The sequence below is a fragment of the Callospermophilus lateralis genome, chromosome 11 (assembly GCF_048772815.1).
Source record: "Callospermophilus lateralis isolate mCalLat2 chromosome 11, mCalLat2.hap1, whole genome shotgun sequence".
Lineage (NCBI taxonomy): Eukaryota > Metazoa > Chordata > Mammalia > Rodentia > Sciuridae > Callospermophilus > Callospermophilus lateralis.
In genome coordinates, this window is record NC_135315.1 from 44,260,399 (window position 1) to 44,287,707 (window position 27,309).

General features: G+C 38.5%; 1 protein-coding gene across 1 annotated transcript in view; it reads left to right on the forward strand.

Annotated features, from left to right (window-relative positions):
- The window catches only part of Vps53 (VPS53 subunit of GARP complex), a 151,799-nt gene that overhangs the window by 62,698 nt on the left and 61,792 nt on the right, over positions 1–27,309 (forward strand). Inside the window, exons 12-13 of the mRNA XM_076869888.1 lie at positions 10,072–10,173; positions 18,347–18,441. Coding sequence (XP_076726003.1) covers positions 10,072–10,173; positions 18,347–18,441 — 197 coding nt within the window. The remainder of the gene's footprint in view (positions 1–10,071; positions 10,174–18,346; positions 18,442–27,309) is intronic.

The following is a 27,309-nucleotide window of genomic DNA, read 5'->3' on the forward strand; positions in this document are numbered from 1 at the left end:
TGAGTTGCTCAGCTCCTTGGTTTTGCTGAGGCTGGCTTTGAACTCACAATCCTCCTGCCTTAGCCACCTGAGCCAGTGGGATTACAGGCATGCACCACTGTGCCTGACGCAAATGGTTTCTTGATGCTAAAGAAATGTATCCTTCCATTTGAATTACATTCTTAGGGGAAGTTCATATTTGTTTGTTAATGAGAAGATGGTAATACATGGTCAAGATAGAAAATTTGGAAATTATAAGCAAAACAAAAATTATAGGAGAAAATAAAAAGCCATCCATTTTCCCATCAGTCAGAGACAGGAATTTTATGTTCTTTTTTATACATTTGACCTAGTTGAAATTATATTTTTTAAGTATGTTTTTCTCTACTGCTTTTATTTTTTAAATTGAAATGTAATTCATCTAAAGTTTTTCACAGATAAACTCACCTTTTGCCAGGCATGTTGGCACACATTTGTACTCCCAGCAACTCAGGAGTCTGAGGCAGGAGGATTGCAAGTTCAAGGCAAGCCTCAGCAACTTAGTAAGAATCTGTCTCAAAATAAAAAAGCAAAAGCTCAGTGGCAGAGTGACCTGGGTTCAATCCCATATTGGAAGAAAAACAAAAAGAAACCCACCTTCTTAATATTCAGATAGGGTCTCATATAGTATTGCCCAGGCTAGCCCCAAACTCCTGTGCCCAAGTGTTCCTCCCATCTCAGCCTCCTGAGTAGCTGAGACTACAGATGGCTATCGCTGTACCCCCAAACTCACTATTTAAAATTGGATATTCTGTGAGTTTTAGCAGATTCATCAGGCTATGCCACTATTTCAGCTGTTTAATTCCAGGACATTTTAATTACCTCCAAAGGAAATCCCTCTTAGCAGTCACAGTTCCTTCTTTCCCCCAACCCTACACAATTGTTATTCTAGTTTTTGCTTTTATGGATGCCTATTCTGGATATTTCACATAAATACAATCATACAGTATGTGATCTTTGCACCTGGTTTCCTTCAGTGAGGACAGTGTTTCTAAGGCTCATGCGTGTTGTAACGTGTATCAGAACTTCATTCCTTTTAATGCCTTATATATTTGTCCATGCATTCCATTGCATGGATGGGCCACATATTGTTTATCTCTTCATCAGTTTATGGACATTTGGGTTATTTCCACTGTGAAGAATAATGCTGTGAATATTTGTGTACGCATTTTTGTGTGCACATGTTTTGTGAGAATACGCCTAGTAGTAGAAATTGCTGGGTTGTATAGTAACCATATATTTAACTTTTTAAGGAGCTGTCAAACTGTTTTCCATAGTGGCCACACTGTTTTAAATTTCCATCAGCAATGTAGAAGAGTACCAATTTCTCCACATCCTTGCCAACACTTCCTTTTTCCTTTTTTTTTTCTTTAATTATAGTCATCTTCATGAATGTAAAGTAGTATCTCATTATGGTTTCTATTTTCTTTTTCCCTAATGCCTAATCACATTGAACATCTTTTCATGTACTTGTGGTCAGTGTGTGTGTGTGTGTGTGTATCTTTTTTTACAGTTTGGGGATTGAACCCAGGGTGTGGTGCATACTAGGCAAGTGCTCTACCACTAAGCTACATCCCCAGCTCTTTTTATTTTTTTATTTTGAGACAGAGTCTCATTGAGTTGCCCAGGCTGGCTTCGAATTTGTGATCCTTGTGCCTCAGCCTCCCAGGTAACTGGGATTACAAGTATACACCAACACAATGGCTAGTATATCTTTTTTAGAGAAAAAAAAAATTTAAGTCCTTAACCCATTTTTGAAATTCAAATTTATTTTTAACTGTCATATGAAAAATAAGAATTGTGCTTATTTATGGGGCTACCATGTGATGCCTCAGAACATGTATATTTTGCCTAATCTTCAGATCAGGGTAAACATATCTCCTTAAACATTTATTGCCTCTTAAATATTTCTTATAGTGAAAATATTCAAATCCTTTAGTTTAGCCTTTTTGAAATGTATAGTACATTATTATTATCTATAATCACCCTACTTATAATAGCAATCAGTACTTATTATTCCTTACTATAATTTAGTACCCATTAATTTAATTGGATTGTGTTTTATTAGCTGTAGTTCTTTACATATTTTATGATATATACATGTAATTTGCAAATATTTTCTTCCATTTTATAGTTTTTTTGTTTTGTTTTGTTTTTAGTTGTGGATAGGCCTTTATTTTATTTATTTATTTATATATGGTGCTGAAAATCAAACCCAGTGCCTCACATATGCCAGGCAAGTGTGCTACCGCTGAGCCACAGCCACAGCCCCAGCCCTAGTTTGTTTTTTTATTTTTTTGTTTTTTAACCTTTTGGTAGTATCTGTTGACACATAAAAGTTTTTAATTTTGGTGAAGTCAATTTATTTTAGTTTTTTTTTTGTTGTTGCTTGTGTTTTGATGTCACATTCAAGAAACTGTTGTCCAGAGTCAGATGTTTTCTTCTAAGGGTTGTATGGTCCTGGAGTTCCCAAGGGTGCTCTATCACAGAGCTAAATCCCCAGTCCATTTTATTTTTTATTTTGATACACAGTCCTGCTAAGTTTCTTAGGGCCTCCCTAAATTACTGAGGCTGGCCTTAAACTTTCAGTCCTCTTGCCTCAGCCTTCCAAGTTGCTGGGATTACAGGTGTGTGCCACCATGCCTGGTTTAACTCTTATGTTTAGATCTTTGATTCATTTTGAATTAATTTTTGCACATAAGATGCAAATACAATTTTATATTCTACTTTTATTTATATACCTGAAGTCTTTTCTCAATCACTGCATAATGTAGGTATTCCATAATTTCCCTAACCATTCTTTTCTTCTTAGGCCTTAAGTCACTTATTTTACTTTTATAAATAATTCCACATGAACATTTTTGTGGACAAATTTTTTATCACAGTTGAGATTATTTTGAGACTAATGGAAGTATAAGTATGAGCAAAGTGTATGAGCATTTCCAAGTTTCAGGGAGCCTGTGTTAAACTGCTTTCTGAATTCTTACTTATAGGTTCTCATAAATGCAGCAGCTTGGTCTCTCCGAGCACTGACTCTTGATACTAGTGGGGATTTATTAAAATTCAGAAGTGGTCAGTCTTCATTCACTGATGTTTAATATACAGGAGTAACTGCCAGATAAAAAAGGGACAGCAGGGGCTGGAGTGTTAGCTCAGTGTTGGAGCATCTGCCTAGCACGTATTAAGTCCTGGGTTTCTTTCCTCGCATCACAAAAGGAAGCAAAGAAAGGAAAGAAGGGCCAAAGGAGCCTGAAATTTCTTTTTAAATTACAAGTTTTCACTTCTAGGTATATACCCAAGAAAACTGAAAACATTTGTTCATATAAAAACTTCATACATGAATGTTTGTAGCAGCACTAATCCCAGTAGTCAAAAGGTAAAAACAACCCAAAGTCCATTAGTGGACAAATAGATAAAGAAAATGTGGTATAATGCATACAATGGAATATTATTTAGCCATAAAACAAATTAGGTACTGACCACTTATTACAAGATTAATAAACCTTGCAACACAATGCTTAGTAAAGAAACCAGACATAAAAGGTCACATATTTATACAAAATGTCCAGATTAGGCAAACCCATAGAGACAGAACAGATTGGCAAAGGGACAGGATTGGGAACTGACAGTCAATGGATATGTGTTTCTTTTGAGGATGAAAAATGTTCTGGAATTAGTAGTGATAGTTGCATAGCTTTACAAATATAAAACCATTGAATTGTAAATCATTTTAAAATGGTGAATTTTTTATTATATGAGTTACAGTTCAACTTTATTTTTTTTAATATTTATTTTTAATTGTAGTTGTACACATACCTTTACTTTATTTATTTATTTATTTTTATGTGGTGCCCTCACACACACTAGGCGAGCACTCTATTTGCTAAGCCACAACCCCAGCCCCTCAATTTTAAAATACTAAGAGTTTTAGAAAAATTATGTGTTGAGTTGTAAATAATTTTTCCTCTTTAAATAGATGTCCACCAAAAAAAAAAAAAAAAGCAAGAAAACAAAAAGCAATATCTGCTTGTTACAATCTCAGAAGACTAAAATATTTTAAAAGAAAGATCTCTTTCTTCTCTACTATTTTCCCTGGGTTATCCACTATTTAATAGTTTGGGATATACTTCTGAGTCTCCCTTACAAGCCTGCACACACAGCATACACAGGCTTTTTGTTTTTACAGAAAATAGAAAATGTTGCCTTTGTTTCTAAAGAGGATTTTATTGAGGGCTTCTCCTCTAACCAGTATTTATCACACATATTTTTCAAGCTCTCTTTGTGCAGGGGCTTGGAAAAAGATGAAAAATTGCAGTAGACAGGTGCTTATGGTCTAGTAGGAGAATGAAACCTGTAATAATTGTCACAAAATAAGGTCTGAACATGTGGTAGCAAGGGTGGTCCCTGGGATAGTAAACACCAGGTGTGGGTAGCCCTATGCTTCAGATCTTGGCTATCAACTGAAGCCCTCCGGCTATCTCTTTAAAGACAAATCAGGAATTGGGCTGGAGTAAAGCATTTATGGAATGAGAAATGCAGAAACTGTAGAATACACTTTCATCTCGTAACTGAAAGCTTTCTCCTCCAGGGAAAGGGGGAAAATATGTCTTAAATTTCAGAGTTCCTTCTTTGATAATGTGATGAGGCTAGGACCTCAAAAAGGAATTTGTGCAGACAGATCCAGATATGGATATGCACCTAACTAAAGCCAGACTCTTCTAAACAGTAAATGAGACAGCTTGGCTGTCTTGTGGCCCTTACTGTTTTAGAGGTGCTGGGAATCCCATGTGATTTAATCAGTGGTAATTAACTTGCTATATGAAGAGGTTTACCTTCCTGTGTAGACTTCAAGTCAAATCTCATCATAGCTAAAAGAATGAATTGTTTTAAAAGTGGAAAGTCATCCATTTCTTGGCCAATTTTTGATTTCATCTAGCAGGGCTGGAGTTATTTAAAATATAAATACAAATTAGTAATTTTCTATGGGCTATGACAGCTGCAAAGCAGGAATGAGAAATGTGACCAGGTTGGCTCTGACAACAGGACTCTTGCACAGAAGGCTGTTGTGCCAGTGGTTTCTATCTGCAAAGACTCCGTCTCTTGCCATAGCAAATTAATCTAAGCAGTAGCATAGCCCTCCAAATAGCAGGAGGCTATACCTGCACCTCAGATGTTATACCATTTACCAGCAGGGTGATGTGTTTGCAGTTACTGAGGGCTTCTTGTAGATTAAAGAGGAAAAGAACAGTCCATTGTGCCTTTGCACTTGTGAATTCATAGGCCCGTTGCTTTCACTTCCTGGAGAGATCCCAGGGAGGGAGACAGTGGAGACAGGCTGACACTTGTGGTAGTTATAAGACTTTCAGCCTGCACTCTCACTTTTTTTCCCTTCTGCAAGTTGCTGCTTTAAGAGGCCTGGCCCTTCTGCTCATGCCTATTAAATGCTAATAAAAACTTCCACATACTCAGCTTCCCCCTATGATCTTTCCCCTGTGTGCCAGATGGTGTATTAAACTGCTTTTCTTATGTCTAATGTACATTATCTCATTTAGTCCTCCTGACAGCTCTGTGAGCCAGGTGTCAGTGTCCCTCTGTGTTGCAGAGAAGAGAACTGAGACAATTTTAAAAGTACTGAAAAGTTCAGTAGTACTTCCAAGTGGTGTAGCCTGGACTTGAGCTCAGGATTGTCAGGTCCAGCATCTGTGCCCTCAGCACTACACAAGTGTTCCCCATCTTAGTTATTGGCAGCACCAGCTTTGCAGTGGCTCAGGCCAAAAAGTGCATGGTCCCTGGTTCCTGTACTCCCCTCACCCTCACTTCCACTCTCTCAGCAGTTTCTCTTGGCTCACTCTCTCCTGTGTTCTGAATCTGGAGACTTTTCTCAATCCACGTCACCAGCTTACTGCAGTCCCTCTCAGTCCCCATGCCTGGAATACTGCAGCAGCCTTGCAAACTGGTCTTCTTGCTTCCAGTGTGGTCCAGTCTTTCCATGGCAGTGGAATGATACTTTAGAAGTCTATGTTAGGCATGCAGCTATAGTCCCAGCAACTTGGAAGACTGAGGAAGGAGGATCATCTGAACCCAGGAGTTCAAGTTTGAGTTCAAGGCCAGGCAACCTGGGCAACAGAACATGATCCAGTATCTACTTTAAAAAAAAAAAAAAAAAAAAAGAGAGAGAGAGATCTTGTCATTTCACTGTGTAAAACCCCCAATGAATGCTTACTTGCAATAAGAAGAAAACCTGATGGCCGACTAAAGGCTATATGATTGGGCTCCTGCTACTTCTCTTACCTCATGCCCAGTGTCATCCTCTATCCTTCAGACTCACTAGCTCTGTCCAGCCTTTGCACCAGATCCCTCTGCTGGGAATATTCATTCTCAATTTTTGTCTGATTAGCTCCTTCTCCTTATTTACATCTCTGCTCTACTATTACCTCCCAAAAGGGGCCTTATTTGATCACTCTGTATAAAGAAGACTTCCCCATACTCACTCCCAGCCCATCCTAGTTCCTAAACTTTATTTGCATCACAGTGCCTCGCTTCTTTGCCTTTCTTTTTTCTGTTGCATCCCTGGTGCAAGGAAGGATGCCTGGAATAGAGTAGATGCTCAGCATATGATTTTTGAACAAATGACAAAAATGCTATTTCCTCTGCCCCAAAAGCTCTTCCCTACCCCATTCTTCTAATCCACCTCACATATTTAATTCTGGGGCATCCATCAGTTCTGGCTCAAATATCATTTCCTTCGGGAATTTCCTGTGATCTCCTCTGCTTCATACTTTAGTTGCAACTTACATTTCTCTTTCAAAGGTCTTATTACATGATTGTGTGGGTATTTGATTAAAGCCTGTTTTTCCCAGCAGACTCTGAACTCCATGAGAACAGAGTAGGTCTATCTTCCTCATTGCTTTCCCCTAAGTACCCAGTACTTCATTGTTGAGTAGATGATATGAAGGAACAAAGCATTTTTCTTACACTGACTTGGTCCCCACTTGGAATGTGTGTGACCTAAATGGGCCAGGGGCACCTGGTGTCTGTGACTCCCTCATCACTCCATTCATTGTTACATTAATAGAGACAGGCTGTAGAAGTAGGAAAGAAGCTTTGGGGAACCTCTGGTCCAGGAAAGATAAGTAGTCTGTGCTTATACTATCTAAGACGTTGCTCTGCTTGATAAGTGCTGCCTTTTTGTTTTGCCCCTTTCTGCTTTTATCCATTCACTTGACTCTTTCCACCAAAAGAGCCCAGGAACACCCCAGCTTATTTCCCTGACTTCCAATTTCATCATGATTTTCAGTAACACATTGTGTTTTTTAACTGAGGCCCACATGGCTGGGCACAGTGGCACACACCTATAATCCCAGCAACTTGAGAGGCTGAGGCAGGAAGATTATTATTTAGAATCCAACCTGAGCAACGTAGACCCTGTCTCAAAATTTAAAAAATAAAGATGAAAATGACTGGGAATATGCCAGGCACCATGGCATATGCCTGTAATCCCAGTGGCTCAGGAGGCTGAGACAGGAGGATTGCAAGTTCAAAGTCAGCCTCAAAAGAGAGATGCTAAGCAACTCAGTGAGATCCTGTCTCTAAATAAAATACAAAATAGGGCTCGGGATGTGGCTCAGTGGTCAAATGCCCCTGAGTTCAATCCCAGTATGCCCCCAGCCAAAAAAAAAGATTGAGGATGTAGCTCAGCACTCCTGAGTTCAATTCTCAGGGGGAAAAAAAAAACTCGGCCCACCTGTATATAATTGTGAGATGTTATCAGCCCTAGTGAATTAGCAATAGATGAGGAACAGTCAAGAATTCAAAACTCTGTTTCTATCACTGAATGGTTGATCAAAGCTTTAATTTTAGCTAACAGTATGTCTTTCCACATCTACAGAGCATCAAAAAATTCAGAATTATAGTGCCTTAGTTCAATAGTAGGATCCCAAAATTAAGCCAGGAAATCAGGAATTTAATGCTATTAACTAATTTAATTTTTTTTGATGGGTCTTACTATATTATCCAGTCATGTCTTCAATTTCTGAGCTAAGTGATCCTCCTGCCTCAGCCTCATGAGTAGCAGGGACTATATAGGTGCATGCCATCATGCCTGGCTTAATTAATTTTTTATTATTGTTGAAGCTTAGACATGGTAGATTCCCTTTATCTCTAGTCCTCTCTCCTTAAAATACCAGTTTTGAAATGACAGCTAAAGCTTATAAAAAATATTGCTTTCTAAAGTAAACTTTATTTATGCAGATCCCCCCTCCCATATCTCAGGTAAAGAAGCCAAAGTTCAGAGGATACAAACATGAAATGCTTGCTTAGTTGGATCATACTGTGTCTCACCACGATACTGCAAAAATTATTGTCTTACTAGTGATTGCCTTGAGCTAATGCAGTCATCACAAGGCTTTCTTCTTCTTTTTTTAATATTTATTTTTTACTTATTGGTGGACACAGTATTTTTATTTTATTTTTATGTGGTGCTGAGGATCGAACCCAGTGCCTCATAACATACTGGGTGAGCACTCTACTTCTGAGCCACAACCCTTGCCCAAGGCTTTCTTCTTATGTGAGGGCTATTGTTTCTCTACATAATAGCATCTCCAAGTGTTTTTGACAACTAAGTCATTTAAATGAGTGTAGCAGAATTATCTTAAAGCCCAAAGCAAATACTGATGCAGTTCTTTTTGTGTGTGTTTAGACTTGTTTTTGTTTTTTGTTTGTAACAAAAATTATCACCTTCAGGTGATAATTATAAGCTTGACAGTAAGTCACCACATCATCCATCTGCTGTCCCTCTTGGCATAGGAATTAGTTCAGTTTGCTCCACTGGTATTCGTTAAAGTGACACAAGTACATTCAGAAACTCCCTCTCCCCTTAGCTTCTTGTCTCAAGGATGCCATCCCTTGACCCACCACCTCATCCCTGTGCCAACCAATCCCTTTTGTCCTGATTGTCCATTTGGCTTCTTGTCTGCTAAAACTCCCCAGCACCAAAGCATAAACAACATCTGTAGGTCAAAATTGTAAAAAAAAAAAAAAAAAAATTCAAAAGAGCTGTCTTGATTCTATAGTTGCACTGGAATTAGCATCATCAGTGACCCTTGTATATGTCATGTGGTTCTTCTAGGGTTTCACACACTTTGTTACATTTGATCCTTCAAACAGTCCTGTGACTATGTCCTCATTCAGCAGAGGAAGCTCCTGTGGCTAGGTGATTTTGCCAACATAGCAAAATTGGAACAAAAACCCATGTCTCCTGCCCCCGGCTTTCCCATTAGCCCATGGTCCTGCTCAGTGTTATATTTTGAAATAGTGATCCTGTTCAGGAGCTGGGAAATAGTTTTTCTGAAGGCGATTTCTGTCGTGGTTGTAATGGGACTTATTTGGGAAGGACTTCTTTCTGTAATGTAGAACAGACGAGATTAAATTTTTTTAATATTTATTTTTTAGGTGTAGATGGACACAACACAATGCCTTTATTTTTTATGTGGTGCTGAGGATCGAACCCAGATCCCACCTGTGCTAGGCGAGTGTTCTACCACTGAGCCACAATCCCAGCCCCAACTTCGTAGTTTGTTCTTGAATTCAAATCCATCTGGCATTTGGATTCATTTTTATTTTTTGAGCACCTTTTACATGCCAGACATCAAAGATAGGATGGCGGCGGGGTAGACAGATACGATCTCTCCATGTTGGCATCTAGTGCCAGAAGACAAACGAGCAATTGTAGTATTTTAATAAATAACCCGGGGAGAGGATGTACAGGATGGGATGGGAACACATGCCAGGGACATCTAACCCAAACTTGACAGAAAAAGTCTCCCAGAAGAGGAGACTTCTAAGTTGAGGACTGAAGGATGAATAAGAATTTTAGCTAGATTAGAATCAGATTAAGGTGAACAGTAATGTTTCTAGAAGATGAAAAGACGTGAAGGCCTGGAAGTAAGACTGTGATCCTAACGTAGCTATCAGGGAGACTTGGAAAAAGCAGAAGACTGGTGGGAAGTCTATTGGACATGTTTAGAAGATAACTGTCTCGTGTCTTGTTAATAGAAAAAGCTCGAGTCTCCACCACCATCTACCAACCCCTTCCTGGAAGATGAGTCAGCACCAGAGATGGAGGAGCTGGCAATCGAGAAGGGAGAGTTAGATCAAGTAAGTCTGCTTTGCGTTACCATGTGTAACTTACCCAGTCTTCCTGTCTGAGAATGAATTGGCTAGCTTCATGTATGATCCTTTGACTGTTACCCACATTCAGAGATGATAGTAGTGGTGGTCTTTATAGAGGGCCTTTATCTGGAAATGTATTCAGAAAACAGAAAAAGCAGCCCTTCCCACCCTTGCTCTTTGCTCCCAAAGAACCTCACCTCCAGCATTCAGCAAGGCTCACAAGCTTAATCAGACCATGCAGCAGGGTACGATTGTACTCTGCCCCATTCATCATCTCCTGAACTTGTCATCGTCCCTTTCCGATGCACTCTAATGTGGTACTGTGATGATGTGAGAGGCTGAAAGATCCTGGGGGTAGTTAGCAGCACCCTGGGCTGAGAGAGGCCTCCATGCAGCATAAGCTGATCACTTTAGGTCTGGAAGCCATTGGGGAGTCCTGGAAATATCAAGGTGACCACTGGCATCTTTGGAGTGTTACTTTTCTAAGCACACTAGAACTTTAATTTCCTTCTGATTTTTCTGTCCAACTCTAAATTTCCCCTCCCTTCATCCTACAGAATGGTGTTTTTGTTTCCCTGCCATTTTATGACGAGAACTTAGAGCAATAAATCAGAACATTTCCTTTCTGGATAAATGATCCTTCTTTTTAATTTTCTACACTTGGCTGCTGGAGGATTATGTTTTACTCCAGGCACCACCAAAAGGGAGGCTGACCAGCTTTGGGAAACCCATAGCCACATGCTTTGCTGCTGGCCCTGTGTTCCTAGCATGGTGAGGGTAGGTGTGCAGTCCTGGCAGGAGCCAAGAAAGTGGAATACATGGAGCAGTAAAATGTGTCTGGTCCACTGATTAAATAATTGTGATTACATGGACACCTCACATTTTGTGGTGCTTTGTAATTAAAAAATCTTTTTCAGGCCGTATTTCATTTTGCCTTCACAGTGCCTGCCTCTTTTTTTATAGGTGATGAAACTGTAGCACAAAGAGTCTAGTGACTTGTCCAAGGTCACATAGTTTAGAAAAAGAAGAGCTAAGACTGAAAGTCATGTCTAGAAGTCAGAAACTAGAATTTTTTTCCAAAAGGTTGTTTTGTTTTGTTTTGTTTTGTTTTTAAATACCTTCATATCTCATTAAAAAGAAGAACATAGAAAGCTCATAGATACAAGTGAATGAACAACACTGAAGAGATATCTTGAGGCTGTATCCCAAAGATAAGTGGGAATAGGCGTGATTGATTTAAAACCATCATATGATTGGCTAGTGTGGGAGGAAAAAAAATTCTTCTATCTAAAGAAATGCAGTTCCCACATTGTGAGAGCCAGGACTCAGGGTGGAGGGGTCTCCTTCTTCCTCATTTGGCCACCTGTATCCTAAGAACATGCCTTGTGCACTCGTGCCATTTGCAGGGCCCTGGTGTCTCCTCAGTACTAGTTGCAGCCATTATCATGTTCAGAATTGTGCAGGCAAGCACTCAGATGCTTTTCATGCTGCCGTGAGAAGATTTCCCTTTAGCTGGTCATCTCTAGATATTATTATGCTGGATTATGATAGATTTTTCCATTATCTAGGAAATCAGTTTTGCCTGGTAAAATAAGATTTTTCTGTCTCTTGGAACTTGTTTGCATATTATAAAAGCTTGAAGTTTTTGTAAGACTAAGACCTACCCATTCTAAGGTACAGAACTCTGACATCTGACAAATACATGGTGTAAGGCAGAGCCATGTGGTAGAGGGGGTGCTGGACCCTGGTCTGCCATTAACTGACCATGACCTTAGATAGTTTACTTACTGTCTCTAGACTTTCCTGCTTTCTTTATCTTTAGAGATAGCTAATAGTTTTCAAACTCTATTCCTTGATATCCTGTCACATGTAATGGTGGGGAATTGGGAGAGAGTAGAGACCTGGGTCTGTAGCCAGAGGAATTCTATTCTTAGTCACATTGTACTGTGGAATTCTAGGTAAAATTTCTTTTGATCCTGGGGTTTTATGTCTGTTTTAAAAAGAAAAAAGAAAAGAAAAGAAAAACTAAACTAAATGGAAAACTCCTAGTCTAGATGGTCCACCAGTAATTCCTGGACTGTTCCTCATTAGTAATAAAACGTTGACACTAGTGACTAATGCCTCCTCACATGTCATCCCCAGCCTCCCATGCCTCACCAGCACTTGTCTTTGTCTCTGGCAGGTTAGGTGGAGCCCCAGGACCTCCCTCTTCTCAAAAGCCTGTGGGCTTCCAGAGTTGGGTGCACAGAAAGAGCAGGACACCTGTGGGATGTTGGGGAGGGATTCCACAGGATGTCAGCTGAGAACCAGCCAGAGGTGGTTGTGTGGAAAACCCCTCCTGGTTGCCCTGAGTGACCCAAGTTATTCCCTTGCTGCAATCGGTAGGCAGCTGGCCCTCAAGGTAAGGGTCACTCCCTGCTCAGTACTGCAGCTAAGCTTGGCTGTTGGGAAGAGAAGGTGAACTTGCAAAGCAGTATTCACTTTAAAGGAGGCATGAACAATTTGTTGCCAAGATATTCCCAGTGATAAAAAATGACATATGAAAGGGAACCAAGGGTACTGAAAAAGAAGAAATCAGGAATCTCTGGTTTAAAAATGTACCCTTTTGGTGATCCAAGCAGTTAGATTTAATCTGTTTACATTGGATAGTAATGAAAGGAAATGGGACCAGCTGCAGACCTCCTTACTGTGACAACAGTAACCTTTTATTATTCCATCAAACTCCAGGAGGAAATAGCTTAAACATCTGCAGCTTTTGGACAGAATTCACACACTCAGAAATCCAGCCTGAATGCTACTGCTAAATGACTTAGTGTATTCTTTAAGCCAAGGATCAACCCTTTGGGGAGCTGCATAGTGCAAAGGAAGACACCAGTTTGAGCTGAAATTCCAGCACCTACCATATAAATAGGAGCACATTCATGAAACAGCTATAGGCAGGAGGGGGGGAAAGTAAGAAAAAGAAATTTGAGCAGTTTGTGCCCCCTTTCTTCAGCTCACACTAAAAATGCTGGAAGAGGGCCTCCATGTTGTGGTGACAGGACTGAATGACCTCTCCACACTGCAGATGAGCACTGTTAGTGGGCAGAGGCAGGGCAGAGCAGTCACCTGTAGGTGGGGTTGGGACACCAGCCCTGTCTGGTTTGTGACTTTTGGAGTGTTCTGGGACCTTATCAAGCATGACCTGTGAAGACTCATCAAGATGAGTTGGTTGGAATACCAGGAAGTCATTCTATTATATCACTTGGGGTCTATATTTAATACCAAATAAATCCTTAGACCTATTCAGGCATAATTTTTTTTTCATGTATTGCTTTAATGCATACATTGAAAAAAGAGGAAACTACAAGCAGAATAAATAGATTAAGATATTACTAAAATTTCTTCACATGCAGGATCCAGCTCTTTGGAACTATTTGTTAAAAAAGCTTTATGTTGCTGGTTATGGTGTTGCACACCTATTTCTAATGGCTCAGGAGGCTAAGGCAGGAGGATCCCTTCAACCCAGGAATTCCAGGCCAGCTTGGGCAACGTAGCAAGACTCGCATCTCAAAAAACAAGCAACCAAAACAGCTTTATATTTTCAAATAACTATAGATTCAGAAGTTGCAAACAGTACAGAGCAATGCTGTGTGCTCGTCTCTCAGCCTTCTCCAGTAGTGACAGCAAGCAGAACTACAGTGATCATCAGAAGTAGAAAATGGGTCCAAACCTCTTTCTCAGGCCTGGATGCCTGTGTTTTTCCACACACTGTTGTTCTCTGAGCTTTGGAATGTGTTGGCAATGGGGTGTTTCTTAAGAATGCCCCACTGCTGCCCCGAACAGTGGTACACACTTGTAATCCCAGAGCTTTGGAAGGCTGAGGCAGGAGGAGCAGAAGTTTAAGGCCAATCTAGGCAACTTAGGGAAACCCTGTCTCAAAATAAAAAGGGCTGGGGGTATAGCTCAGTGGTAGAGCACTCTTGGGTTTAAGTCCCTGTACTGGGGTTGGGGGAAATGTCCTGCTGTTGTATCTGCAGTTTTTTTTGCCAGATCAGTGGCACCTATTCCCTGAAGTTTTTTTGTTGTTATTCCTTACTTTTAAAAAGCAATTTCAAACTTAGAAAACAGGTGAAAGGGGCTGGGGTTGTGGCTCGGGGGTAGAGCGCTCATCTAGCACTTGTGAGGCCCTGGGTTCAATCCTCAACACCATATAAAAAAATAAATAAATAAAATAAAGGTATTGTGTCCAACTACACCTAAATAAATAAATAAATAAATATTTTAAAAAAACAGGTGAGAGAATTTTATAAGGAACTCTCAAATATCTTTCATCTAGGTTCAGCAATTGTTAATATTTTGCTACATTTACTTTATTTTTTCCTCCCTATTCTTTCTCCTTTCCTCATTATTGCAAAACAATTTGGAAGTGTTACAGACATATGCCCTTTACTCCTAAATATTTCAGCATATATTTCCCAAGAACATTCACTTAAAATACCACACAGAAAATTGAACACCAGTAGTATATTATTCTTTAAAGACTTTATTTAAATTTCGTAAGGTAGCCATTTCAGAATGATGCATTAAAACCCTGTCAGCAGTGTTTAATTGGGAAATTGCACATAAATTTGTATGTCAAAAAACCAGATACAATATATACATGTAAAAATGAGAATATTCTTTATTATGTAAACTCATTTATAATTACCAGAACATATCCTGCAGAAGTGTGAATATTTTCTTCCAAGAAAAGGCAAAAAAATTTAAATCAAAGGAATAATTATACTTATGATGATTATGTTTTATTAGTAGAAATGTAACTGGGTATAGTGACCATATTTTTCAAGTCTAAAGTCAAGATGTAGTCTTACAAAGTCAGACAAATTAAATCACATTTTAAAATTTATTTAGTGAATTACCTTTTTTAAAAAATATTTTGTTTTCAGTTGCAATTGGACACAATACATTTATTTTTATGTGGTGCTGAGGATTGAACCCAGCGCCTCGCACATGATAGGCACACACTCTACCGCTGAGCCACAACCCCAGCCCCTAGTGAATTACCTTATCAAAAAGAGAGGAAGAGGGGCTGGGAATGTGGCTCAGTCGTAGAGCTCACGCCTAGCATGTACGGGTTCCATCCTCAGAACCATATAATATAAATAAAATAAAGATATTGTGTCCAACTACAACTAAAAAATAAATACTAAAAAAAAAAAAAAAAAAGGGAGGGAGGGAAGGAGATACTGACTTGCAAAAGGTAGAACAAATGGGTGACAGCCTTCCCTCATTACCTGCATTCTTCATTGTGGGTCTTGCATTTTAAACTAATGGAAGCACAAAAAGTTTCCAGGGCATCTCTGGGTACAGCAAATTCAAACTGGATAAACTAGTCTTGTGCATTCCCTGAGGCCCTCTTGCAATCTCCGCCTAAGGCCTGACTTTGGCAGTGGCTTCCAGATGATGAGAGCAAACAAGCCAGAGTGTAGTCAAGAAGGACCAGAGTTTCTAGAAATCATGCCAAAAAAATTAAAGATAGGGAACTCTTGGAAGGTGAAAAAGGAAGACAGCTGAGCATGAGATTGAATGAGTCTAAAGTTGACATTTAATTTGTGGTAATTATCATCAGTTTTTACAGATGTTTTTAACCATTGCATTGTTTTATAAACAACAACAGGAGAAATGGCCAGAAAAGGTAACTATTATTTCTGTCTGTCTTTGGGGACTTCTAGTAGCTGTTCCAGTACTTATTAAAAGATAGGGACAGTTTAAAAGGGTAGATCTTAAGTATACTTAATAATACGAGTGGGAAAAAACTTTGGGAGGTAATGGGTGTGGCTCTGATGGTGGTGCCAGTTTCATGAGTGTATACTTAACTAATGTTAAGATGAATACATTGGGGCTAGGGTTGTGGCTCAGTGGTAGAGCGCTTGCCTAGCATGTGTGAGGCACTGGGTTCAATCCTCAGCACCACATAAAAATAAATGAGTAAAATAAAGGTATTGTGTTCATTTCCAACTAAAAAATATATTTTTAAAAAAGATATATACATAAATATTTTAAGACAAATGTATACATATTCCCAAACTCATGAGGATGTATATATTAAATTTGTACAGCTTTTTATGTTATTCATATCTCACTAAAGTGGCTTAAAAAACAATATGTGTAATTCATTCAACAAATAGGTTATAGCTGCCAACTTATAAACCAAATTTTACTCTAGTATCAACAGTAAGATGTCTTTGGCTCAGAATCCTTTTGTTGGCATTTGACAATGGACAGAATTGACTTTTTTTAGGAATAGAAAGTAATATGTGAGAAGATCCTTACTTTTTTTTTTTTAGATGTTTGGAAAGGATTTTTTTTTTTTTTGGTAGGGGGATGGTGCTAGGGATTGAACTCAGGGACTGGTGCACGTGAGGCAAGCACTCTACCAACTGAGCTACATCCTCAGTCCTGGAAAGGAATTTTATAGCAAATACAGTTTTTACAATGCTTGCCTGCCAAATGTTTTATTTATCAGTGATTTTCAAGTATTAGTATAGGGACCAGTTACTGGTCTATTTTTCAGTGCTCTATGATAAAAAATATAGACAAGATAGTCTGCCTCCCACTCCCACTCCATCCCCACCCCCACCCCCTATCCCTACCCCCCAAGCCAGGTTACCAACCATCCTTTCTTGGAAAGAACTGCCTTATTTTTTATTTTTAAATATCTTTTATATATTTATTTTTATGTGGTGCTGAGGATTGAACCCAGGGCCTCACCTGTGCTAGGCAAGCGCTCTACCACTAAGCCACAACCCCAGCCCAGAAAGGACTGCCTTTATGCTGTTATTTTAGTCTTATAAAATTTGGGCACCCCACTCCTTGATCTATACCCAAAAGTCTTAAAATCAGCATACTGTAGTAACACAGCCACATCAATGTTTATAGCAGCTCAGTTCACCATAGTAAACTGTGTATCGACTTAGATGCCTTTCAATAGATGAATGGATAAAGAAACTGTGGTATATGTACATAATGGAACATTACTCAGCATTAAAAGAGAATTTGCAGGTAAATGGATGGAATTGGAGAATATCATGCTAAGCTAAGTAAACCAATCCCCAAAAACCAAAGGCTGAATATTCTCTCTGATTAAGTTGATGCTGATCCATAATGGGGATGGGGGAGGCATGGGAAAAATGGAGGAACTTTGATTGAGCAAAGGGGAGGGAGGGGAGGGAAGGTGCAGGAGGGCAGGAAAGATGGTGGAATGAGATGGACATCATTACTCTAGATACATGTATGACTGCACATATGATGTGACACTACATCATGTACAACCAAAGAAATGTAAAGTTGTGCTACAATTGTGTACAATGAATGAAAATGCATTTTGCTGTTATATACCTAATTAGAATAAATAAATTAATTAATTTTAAAAAATGTGGGCATATAAAATATTTTCTTTTATGAATTTGTGATAAGGATAGAAAGTAGCAAAACAAAAAGTTAGCAACCCTCTGTACTAACCCTCTCTATCCTTCTATTTCTTATGTTTACTTGTCATTAAAACCCCCAAGTTTAAGAGCTATTGTAGGAAAACATTTATGTGAGAGATGAGTCCTAGTTTAGGATATAAAAAGCTTTGTTATGTATTTTTGGGCAGACTATCAGGACCTCAGAGCCCCCATTTCTTGAGGTGTAGAAGAGTAGTAATGAGACCTACTTGATGGATTATTATGAGGAATAGAGAAGACATTATTTGTTATTGAAGTACTTGGCCCATAACAATCAGTAAATGGAGGCTCTTAGAATTAGATCTTGTGAAAGCACTTTAACACCGTACAAATACAAGGTGGTGCTACGATTAGCCAGGATTTAAAATTTAAAATATCAATCAGATGATGAATAACTGCCAAAATGAAAATGCATGTGTTATCTAAGTAGCAGTAAATCTTTCATCATATACAGCAAGTAAATAATGCTAACAAAGCTGGTGTCTCATTCACAGACTGGGATGAGTCATAATGTAAGACATATTCCTACTTCATTACATTGAGTATTTGTTTACCTATAATCTAAAAGTATACTTTGAAGTGATGTTTTCTTTGAAATTGCGTGAAAATTTGCAAAGATTACTCAAATTTTGGATTTCTCTTTACTTTTTCTCTCTTTTTTCTTCCAGCCAAAGAAGCCTAAAGTCCCAGACAACCCATTTCATGGCATTGTTTCCAAGTGTTTTGAGCCTCATCTGTATGTGTATATTGAGTCCCAGGATAAGTAAGTGACAGGCACTTTGCTGATTTCAGTCAGCATTTCTACACCTTCTGGTCATGTTGAGTCTTACAAGGGCACAACTCCTTTCAGAAGCAGAAGGAGAGACTTGATATACCTGTGACCCTCCCTGGAGCTCATTAAGGACCTTAGCATGAAAGAGGCCCTGGATTTTATCTCCAATACCACAAAAAAAGAAAAAAAGATATTTTTATATCTTTTGAATATTATCAGTTATTTTGTCTATAATGTCAGAAGTCTGAGGGTTTTTTTTAATTAAAACTACCATTTATTTATTTATGTATTTATTTATTTGATTTTTTTTTCTTTAGATGTAGATGGACACAGTACCTTCATTTAATATTTTTTAAATGTGCCTCATCTGTGCTAGGCAAGTGCTCTACCACTGATCCATAACCCAACCCCTATTTTTATTTTTTATTTTAAGATAGGATTTCACTAAGTTGTTGAGGGCCTTGCTGAGTTTCTGAGGCTATACTTGAACTTGTGATCCTCCTGTCCTAGCCTCCTGAGTCACTGTAGTCACTGGGATTATAGATATGTGTCACTACACCTGGCCAAAAGTCTGAGTTTTGCTGTAATACAGTCCCGTATAAATCTCAGAAGCCCCTTGTGGGTACTGAGCTCTCATTGAGTTCTGACATTTGTCAGCTCACAAAGCTTTACAATGTCAGGCTTTGGACATTATGAGAAAGCTTTATCTCTAAAGTATATGTTTTCAAGTATAATTTTACTTTTCATCTTGAAGTAATTTTGACTATCAAAAAAATTACAAAAATAGAACAAAAAATTCTCATATACCCTTCCCCAGATAATATTAACATTGTATATAATCACAATTATCAAAATCAGAAAAGTAATATTGTCTTGCAAATGTTCTTCTTCTGGTCCAGGACCTCTAATAATTTTGTGTTTAGCCACCAGGTCTCCTCAGTCTCCCTTAATCTTGAATAGTTTTTTGTTTTTTCTTTATCTTTCATGGCCTAGACTCTTAAAGGGTATTGACCAGCTTTTGCTTGATGTTTCTTCATATATATATATATATATATATATATATATTTTTTTTTTTTTTTTTTTTTTTTTTTTTTGAGTCAGGTGTCTCATTATGTTGCTCAGGCTGGTCCTGAACTCCTGGGCTCAAGCAGTATTCCTGCCTCAGCCTCCCAAATAGCTGGGACTATAGGCCAATAGCAGCACTATGTCCATTAGAGGTTTCTTCTTCAACCCTTGCCTATTTGGCAAGATGACTTTAAAAGTGAGATTGTATTCTTTACAGTGCATTGTATCAGGAGGCACACCATGTAGATTTATCCCAATACTTCTGATGTTAACTTTGATCACTTTTGTAAAGTGGTGCCTGCAAGCTTTCTCCACAGTGAAGGTATTATTTTTTACTTGTAACTATTAAGTTTCTTTCAGAGAATACTTTTTTTTTGTTTTGTTTTGTTTTTTTTAAATATTTATTTTTTAGTTTTTTTTCGGCGGATACAACATCTTCGTTTATATGTGGTGCTGAGGATCGAACCCGGGCCGCATACATGCCAGGCGAGTGCGCTACCACTTGAGCCACATCCCCAGCCCTCAGAGAATACTTTGAAACTATGTAAATATCCTGCTTCTCATCAAGCGCTAGTTCACTCATTTCAGAATCCCTCTGTTATTTTTGCCTGAAGCAATTATTATCATCAGGTTTGTTTCATATCGATTGTTTCCATCATTTCTTCTAGACTTACCAGTTGGAGTTCTGTTGTAAGGAACTTTCCTCCCCATTTGTTTATTTATGTTAACATGGACTCATGGATTCTTATTGTAGTTTATAGATTATCCATTTACTGTATGTGCTTTTCACAAACTCCTGGGCTCCAAAATTTTTTACATATTAGCCCACCATGATCCAGTTTCTTCACAGCCAGAAGGTAATCATGTTCCAGTGTCTTGTTGTTCATGTGGGGGATATTAGGAAAGGAGGAAGACCTCTTCCTCATATTTTGGAAAAGTAGGGTTTCTGGAAGAGGGCAGGTCGCCCAAAGACAAGCTGGCCTGGACTCTGAGGTCTCGAATGAGTACAGAGAGGAGTACAGAGAGGTCCCATGGAGGAGAACAGCAGTGCCTGTGAGAAAGCTCTTGAAGGCAGTTCTATATGAAAACTTTGCCCAATATCCCCTCACTTTTTTTGATGCTTCTCTCATAAGTTAATAAGTACTTGTTTCTAAATGTTTCAGGTATAAACTATAAGATTTAAGAGAATGTTTGAAGTGGGGACAATATTATTATTCACTTATTTGATTTTATAGATTAATAAAGTACTTCATATTAAAATGCCAGAAAATAAACTTTATATAAGGGCTTCTATATTAATAAAAACAAGGTCCCATCCCAAGGGGAAAAAAACTTGCCTTGCCATTGATTGCCTCGTGAAGGCTCTCTTTCCTCTTCTGTGTGTACTGGGAGTATCTCCAGCAGGCACAGAGAGGGGCAGTGGTTGCTATGGATGTTTTTGTTCTTTGAGAGTACCTTGTCTTCTGTCTTCAGAAAGATTCCTCCCAGGATTGGGAAACTCAGTGGTCATGCACTTGCCTAGCATACACAAGGCCCTGAGTTTGATCTCTAGCACTGAAAAAAAAAAAAGTTTTCTCCCAGGTCAGGCTTGATGGTGGGTGCCTGAGATCTCTTTTACTAGAAGCTGGTACAGGAGGATCATTTGAGCCCAGGAGTTTGAGGTCAGCCTGAGCAACATAGCAAGACCCTGTCTCCAAAAAAAAAAAAAAAAAAAAAAAGGAAAGAAAGAAAATAAGTAAGATACCACTTAGGAACAGAAAAAAAGATTAATTATTTATTTTCCTGTTAAGGTACTAGAGATTCAATAACCCACTTTGATGACCATTTTCAATTAGAGCACCATCTTGTCTTATCAACCCAAATTCTTATAAATCTTATTTCAAGAAGGTTGTAGCATGTCTGAGATATCCACATCCTTTCCAAAAGACCTACCTCATTTGAAGAGTCACTTTTCTAAATCATAATTCTGGTATCCATTCTCACATGACCTTGATTCATACAAAGTGTACTCATAATTCATGATACTTTGGGCAAAGACCAGGCCTGCCTTCCTCCAGGCCTCTCCATTTCTCCATGAAAGATGCAGTGCTTAGCCTGCGTTCAGCCTCACTAGGATGTTTCTAGGCCCTAGGGAAGCAGTAGCAGCCCCTCAGGAAGGAGGACTGAGTAGGTTATGTTATGGTAACTCCAGATTAAACGGCAGAAGTTTAAGTAGAAGATAAGAGTTTAAGAACTCCATTTCCTCTTCTGTCAGAGGAGTCAGATAAATTGATGCCAAAAACAGTGGTTATTAACCTTTTGTGAATTATAGATCCTTTTGAGAATCCATTTAAAACTATAGATTTTGTTGTTTAAGAAAAAAAGAGTCCAATTATACTCACATACTAATTTTGAGTATAATTTCATGAGGTTTTTAGGAAGCCCTTCTGCCACCTCAGTCAAAGAATCCTGAGGCTAGGAAAGGAACTCAGGTGGGACTAATTTCGTGCAGTTACTACTCTACTATAAAAATCAAAGGAGAAAAGTCTTAGTATGTTCACCAGCTCCCAGAGGACACAAAGCACAGTATGGTGGAAGAGTGAGGACCTGAGTGCCAGATAGACCTGGATTCGAATCGGAGCTCTGAACTTACTAGTCTGGGACGTGAGCATGCTACTTAGCCTTTCCAATATTTTGTTCTCTATACAGTGAAGTTCATAATGCTTATGTCATTGTTTTGTGGTGAGAGTGAAACAAGATGACAGTAGTGGTCCTTGCACACAGTAAATGGTGCTTAGGAACTATTCCTGCCTTGCCCTCCCCTGATCCCTGATTGGTTTCTCTCTCTCTCTCTCTCTCTCTCTCTCTCTCTCTCTCTCTCTTTTGGTGATGCTGGGGATCTAACCCAAGGCCTTGCTCATTGCTGGGGAAGTGCTCTACCACTGAGCCACACCCCCAAACCCCTCCCCATGATCTGGTTTAGACTCCTGTGTAGGTAGGCAACATTATCAATGTTGCCAGTCTCCTTCTGGGCCTGGCATGGAGTTCATCTTCTCACCTCCCCAACCTCCCACCTGCCCAAGGAATATTCTGGCAGCACCTGCCCCAACCAAAAGCCAGGTAATAGTAGGAGACCTGAAGAACCAGTTCTCAGGGAGGAAGCAAGAAGTAGAGTCCCAGTAGCCACCTCTTACGCAGATTAGGCTAAGTTGTCTTTACATGATTGAAGTGGTTTTCTTAATTTTTATTTTTGTTCAAGGAAGAAGTTAGTATCTTTACTCAGGAATATATAGTGATTTCCCTTGACTGATTCTGCAGAAGAGAGTTCTACCTAGTCACTGTCTTCACTCCATTCTGTGTTATTTATTAGTCAGAGAAGTTATTGATGATGCCATTTTTGCCCATTTTCCTGAGTTCCTGTAACAGCTTGTTAAAATTGAGCTCCCCGTTCCCCTTTCTGACTTTGTCAAGCCTAGAGTCTCTCTGTAAATAATTGTTTGTTGTTTATTTTTAATTAATTCCAACTGACCAAAGAGTTACAAAAATTGTACATAGGGCTCTTTTATGTTCTTCGTGCAGACCCCATAGTTATCAGTTACCCATCCCAGCTTTCTCTCAAACACACGTGTGTATGTATACACATACATTTTTTTGAACCATTTGAATTCTTTAGTTGCAGTCAGTGTGTCCCATTACTCTTCATGTTTTATTTTAATATATTTTTTAGTTGTAGATGGACACAAATATCTTTATTTTTATGTGGTGCTGAGTATCAAACCCAGTGCCTCACACCTGTGAGACAAGCGCTCTACCACTGAGCTACAGCCCCAGCCCCTCCTTCATGTTTCAATGTATGTTTTCTAAACATAAGGATACAATCTGTTTAACTACAGCATAAACATCAAAATCAGGAAATTAACTTGGATACAGCATTATCATGTAATCCATAGACTCCATTCCACTTTACCAGTTGTCCCAATCATGTTTATTTTTAATCCACTCAGGATCCATTCCAGGATCACAGGTTGCATTTATTTGTTCCTTCTTTCTCCTTCAGTCCAGAAACGTAAGTCAGTTCTTTACCTTCCATGACCTTGAAATTTTTGAAGTGTATAGGCCAGTAACTTTGTGGAATGCCCCTCAGTTTGGGTTTCTCTGATCTTTCCTCATGATTTATATATGCAGCAATGGTGCTGTGTTCTTAGTACTTCAGATCAGGAGGCATACATTGTCAGTTTGTTCTCAATGATCTTGAGATGTTCATTTAAAAAAATTTTTTTTTAGTTGTAGGTGGACACAATACCTTTATTTTATTTATTTTTGTGTGGTGCTGAGGATCGAACCTAGTGTCTCACAGGTGCAAGGCTACAGGTGCTATGTTAATTTTTATTAGTTGGCTTTGATGTTGTCTGCCAGGTTTCTGAATTTATTAACAAGCAATTAACAAGTGTTCAGAGAAACCTTGAAACTGCATTAATAGCCTTTTTCCCATCTTTCATTTACTTTATTTTTTAACCACCCATTGATGATTCTTGCCTGAGTCATTTATGACTATGATGGTTTCCAAATGTTGCTGTTTTACTTCCATCACTTCTTCTACACTCATTAGTTAGCATTCTACTTTAAGAAAAAGCTTTTACTTCTCCCTTACTTATCTATTTTGGCCTGGCTCATGAATTCCTATTTTATTCGATACATATAGACTTTATTGTCTTTTTCCCCATTTTCTTTATATTGGAATAAATTTATACCTACAAAAATTTTTTAAATTGTATAGATTTTCCATATTTTCTTTACCTTCAACCCCCTGACATTTTGCAAAATAATAGCAGAGATTAAAACTAACAAGTTATTGTTGGTACAATAGCATTTACTAATCTCCAGACCTTATTTGAATCTTACCAAGTTTTTCATTCATGTCCCTTTTCTTTTTCAGGATCTATTATTACTTAATGCTTAAATTATCCCTAATTTGACCAGAAGGAACCTCTCCAAGCTGGCTTTTTATTTTTTTTAACATATCCCTGTCAGTTTTTTGAGTATTTTCCTTCATTCTGGCACAATAATATATACCAGGCTTATCTTATACATTCATAGCCAACCCTGCGTTATCTGTGTATCCAGTGATCTCTTGTTGTGTTGGTGGAAAGTGATATTTAGGAACCATATTCTGAGTATTCAGTATGCTCATTGCTGTGTATGTATCATTGCTTACATGCATCTATATATACATACACATCTTTTTTATCTACTTATCTATTAAAAATCACAAGTTTATGCTATACCTTTGATTCTAATTTAATACCACAGGAGTTACTTTAATCTTCCCACCCCACAATGGTAACTATCTTCGACAACAGTGAGAAACTTTGCTCCCAACATCTTCAATTATTTACTACATCTTCCCTTATGTAAACTGTCTCCCAGCCCTACACAAGCCAAACCTTGGTTCTCCAACCTCCCTGACCTTCCCATATCCAAATCCCTAGCCCCCCAAAAAAGAGAAGGGGAAGGGGTGCCTATTAGTGTGAGTACCCTTGAATGAACAGTTCTGTAACTTTCTGGGGATTGTAAGCTACTTGACCCTTGCTGACTTCCTGCTTCTCTTGCCACCTTTCTAACTAGCATCTTTGCCCACCTTACTTTCTAATCAGAATATCATTTTTAACAATGCTCACTACAGATCCACCAGAAGAAATTGTCTTGGTCATTCATGGTTAAGTTCAGTTAAGTGAGATGGTCCCCCCAACACACTTGTTTTAATCTATCCCTGTACTGATGCCACTCTGCAATAGTCTTTACTTCTAGGACATTTCATTTGTTAGTAGAGCCCCCAATATAATCTCACATGACCTCAAATACTTACAGAGTTCTTGGGCACAAACTGAAGCTGCAGGGATGAGGGTAAAAGAAACCACACATCCATGGTATGTTTCTTCAAGCTGAGGAGAAAGTAAATAACAGCAGTAATACCATGTCTGCTACCACTTTATAGTTCAGAAATCATATTATCACGGAGTGGATAGAGCTTGGAGTCAGACATACCCAAGTTCAGATTCCAACTTCAATAAATTCTGTGACCTTGGACAAATTATTTTCTATTCTCAGGCTTAGTTTATACATCTATAAAACGGGGATAATAAGGCCTTTTACTCAAAGCTATCGGGAAGATTAAATAAGGTTATACTTAGAAAACATTTAACACAGTGCAGACTAGGCTTGTAGCCTAGTAAAAGAGACAGACAAAAAAAAAAAGATTGTGGTACACAGCAATAAGGGAAAAATGTAAAAATGTATGAGTAGGTTGCTGTGGTAATTCAGAAGAAGAGTATAAAAGTCTGACTGAAGATCAGACTTTTCTCATTTGTGTCTTTGACTTCAACCAACTATTTGTCCCCCTTCCCATCTTCTTCCTCATATACATGTGCTTCCCTCTCTGAATCTGCTACAAAACTTACTTTGTAGCCTTCTCTTATTTTCTTTGTCAAAATCAAATTGTCCATACTGTCTATACTGCAAAATTAGCATTTTGCTACTGTCTTGAAATCTGAATATTCTAAGTGCAAAGTTCTTAATTTCTCAAGTCTAATAGCAAGGACTGTCCTATTTAAACCCATAAGCACCTGGGTCAGGACTTGACACTTTGTAAACTCTTACTGGGTTGTTGTCTTAGGGTATAAAAAAGATCTCTGTGATTCTAGTCAGAAGGTCATTGTGTCAGACATCTCTTTCTCCATGAGTCTTGCATGAAGATTTTGCCAAAACTCAGGGTATGTTCAATGCCTGGAAGAAATGATAACCTTTCTTCTTAAAGTTGAATTCATTTATATCTTCTGACAGTCCTTCAGGCATTCCACGTGGTAAGGGGTTCAATCAGTATTTGGCTGGATAGGATCATATACTCAAAACTAATGATCCTGGGATGGGGTTGTATTGTAGCTCAGGGGTAGAGCGCTTGCCTAGCTGTATGAGGCCCTGAGTTCAGTCCCAAGCACCACATATAACTAAATAAACAAAATAAAGGTATTATGTCCATCTACAACTAAAAAGATACTTAAAAAAAAAAAAAAACTAATGATCCTTACCCATTCACATTAGGGTAGCTTTTACTGCTTATTCTATGAAAAATGGTCTCTTCAGTTCCTGATGTCTTGTATGGTATCAAAGCATGCTAATGCAGAGAGTGAAAGAAGGCAGAGCAGGGAAGATTTCCTTGACTATTTATCATGTATACTAGAGAGCAATGTCAAAAGTTACTCAGTGGACTTCAGCAAAACAACAATCTTTAGAGGTTTTCATGTATAAATTTTCTTGATGCTATATGATCATAATTAATTATAATCTTATTCATCAGGTTGGCTGTGAAATAGGAAGTAGGTGAGTTAAGTCTCCAGCTTTTAGAGGAACAGATGAGTGATTAAAGTAAAAACACTTAAGAGCTCTGGCCCCTGTTTTGGTTGGTACCATTGAGGGAGAGATTAGAATCTCCCCTAAGCAGACTTAAGTGGAATCTTTTGCTTTCTGTTACAGGTTCTCTTCCACTTTAGCAGCCCCATCCCATGTCTACCTCCCCACCATTTCATCCCTAACTCTTTGGAACAAAATGTGGAAGTTGAGCTACTACATATACATCCTCCCAACTAATAGGGAGTTTATGATAACAGACATGAAATGCAGGATTCTACTACTTTAAAGCAAGCAGCTTTCACTTTTTGTACCAGCTTCAGCTTATGAGAAGTGACTGGCTAAAATGGTGTCTCAAGAATTCTGGAATTACACTGTTGATCAGTAAAAATAAGACTGTTAATTAGCATT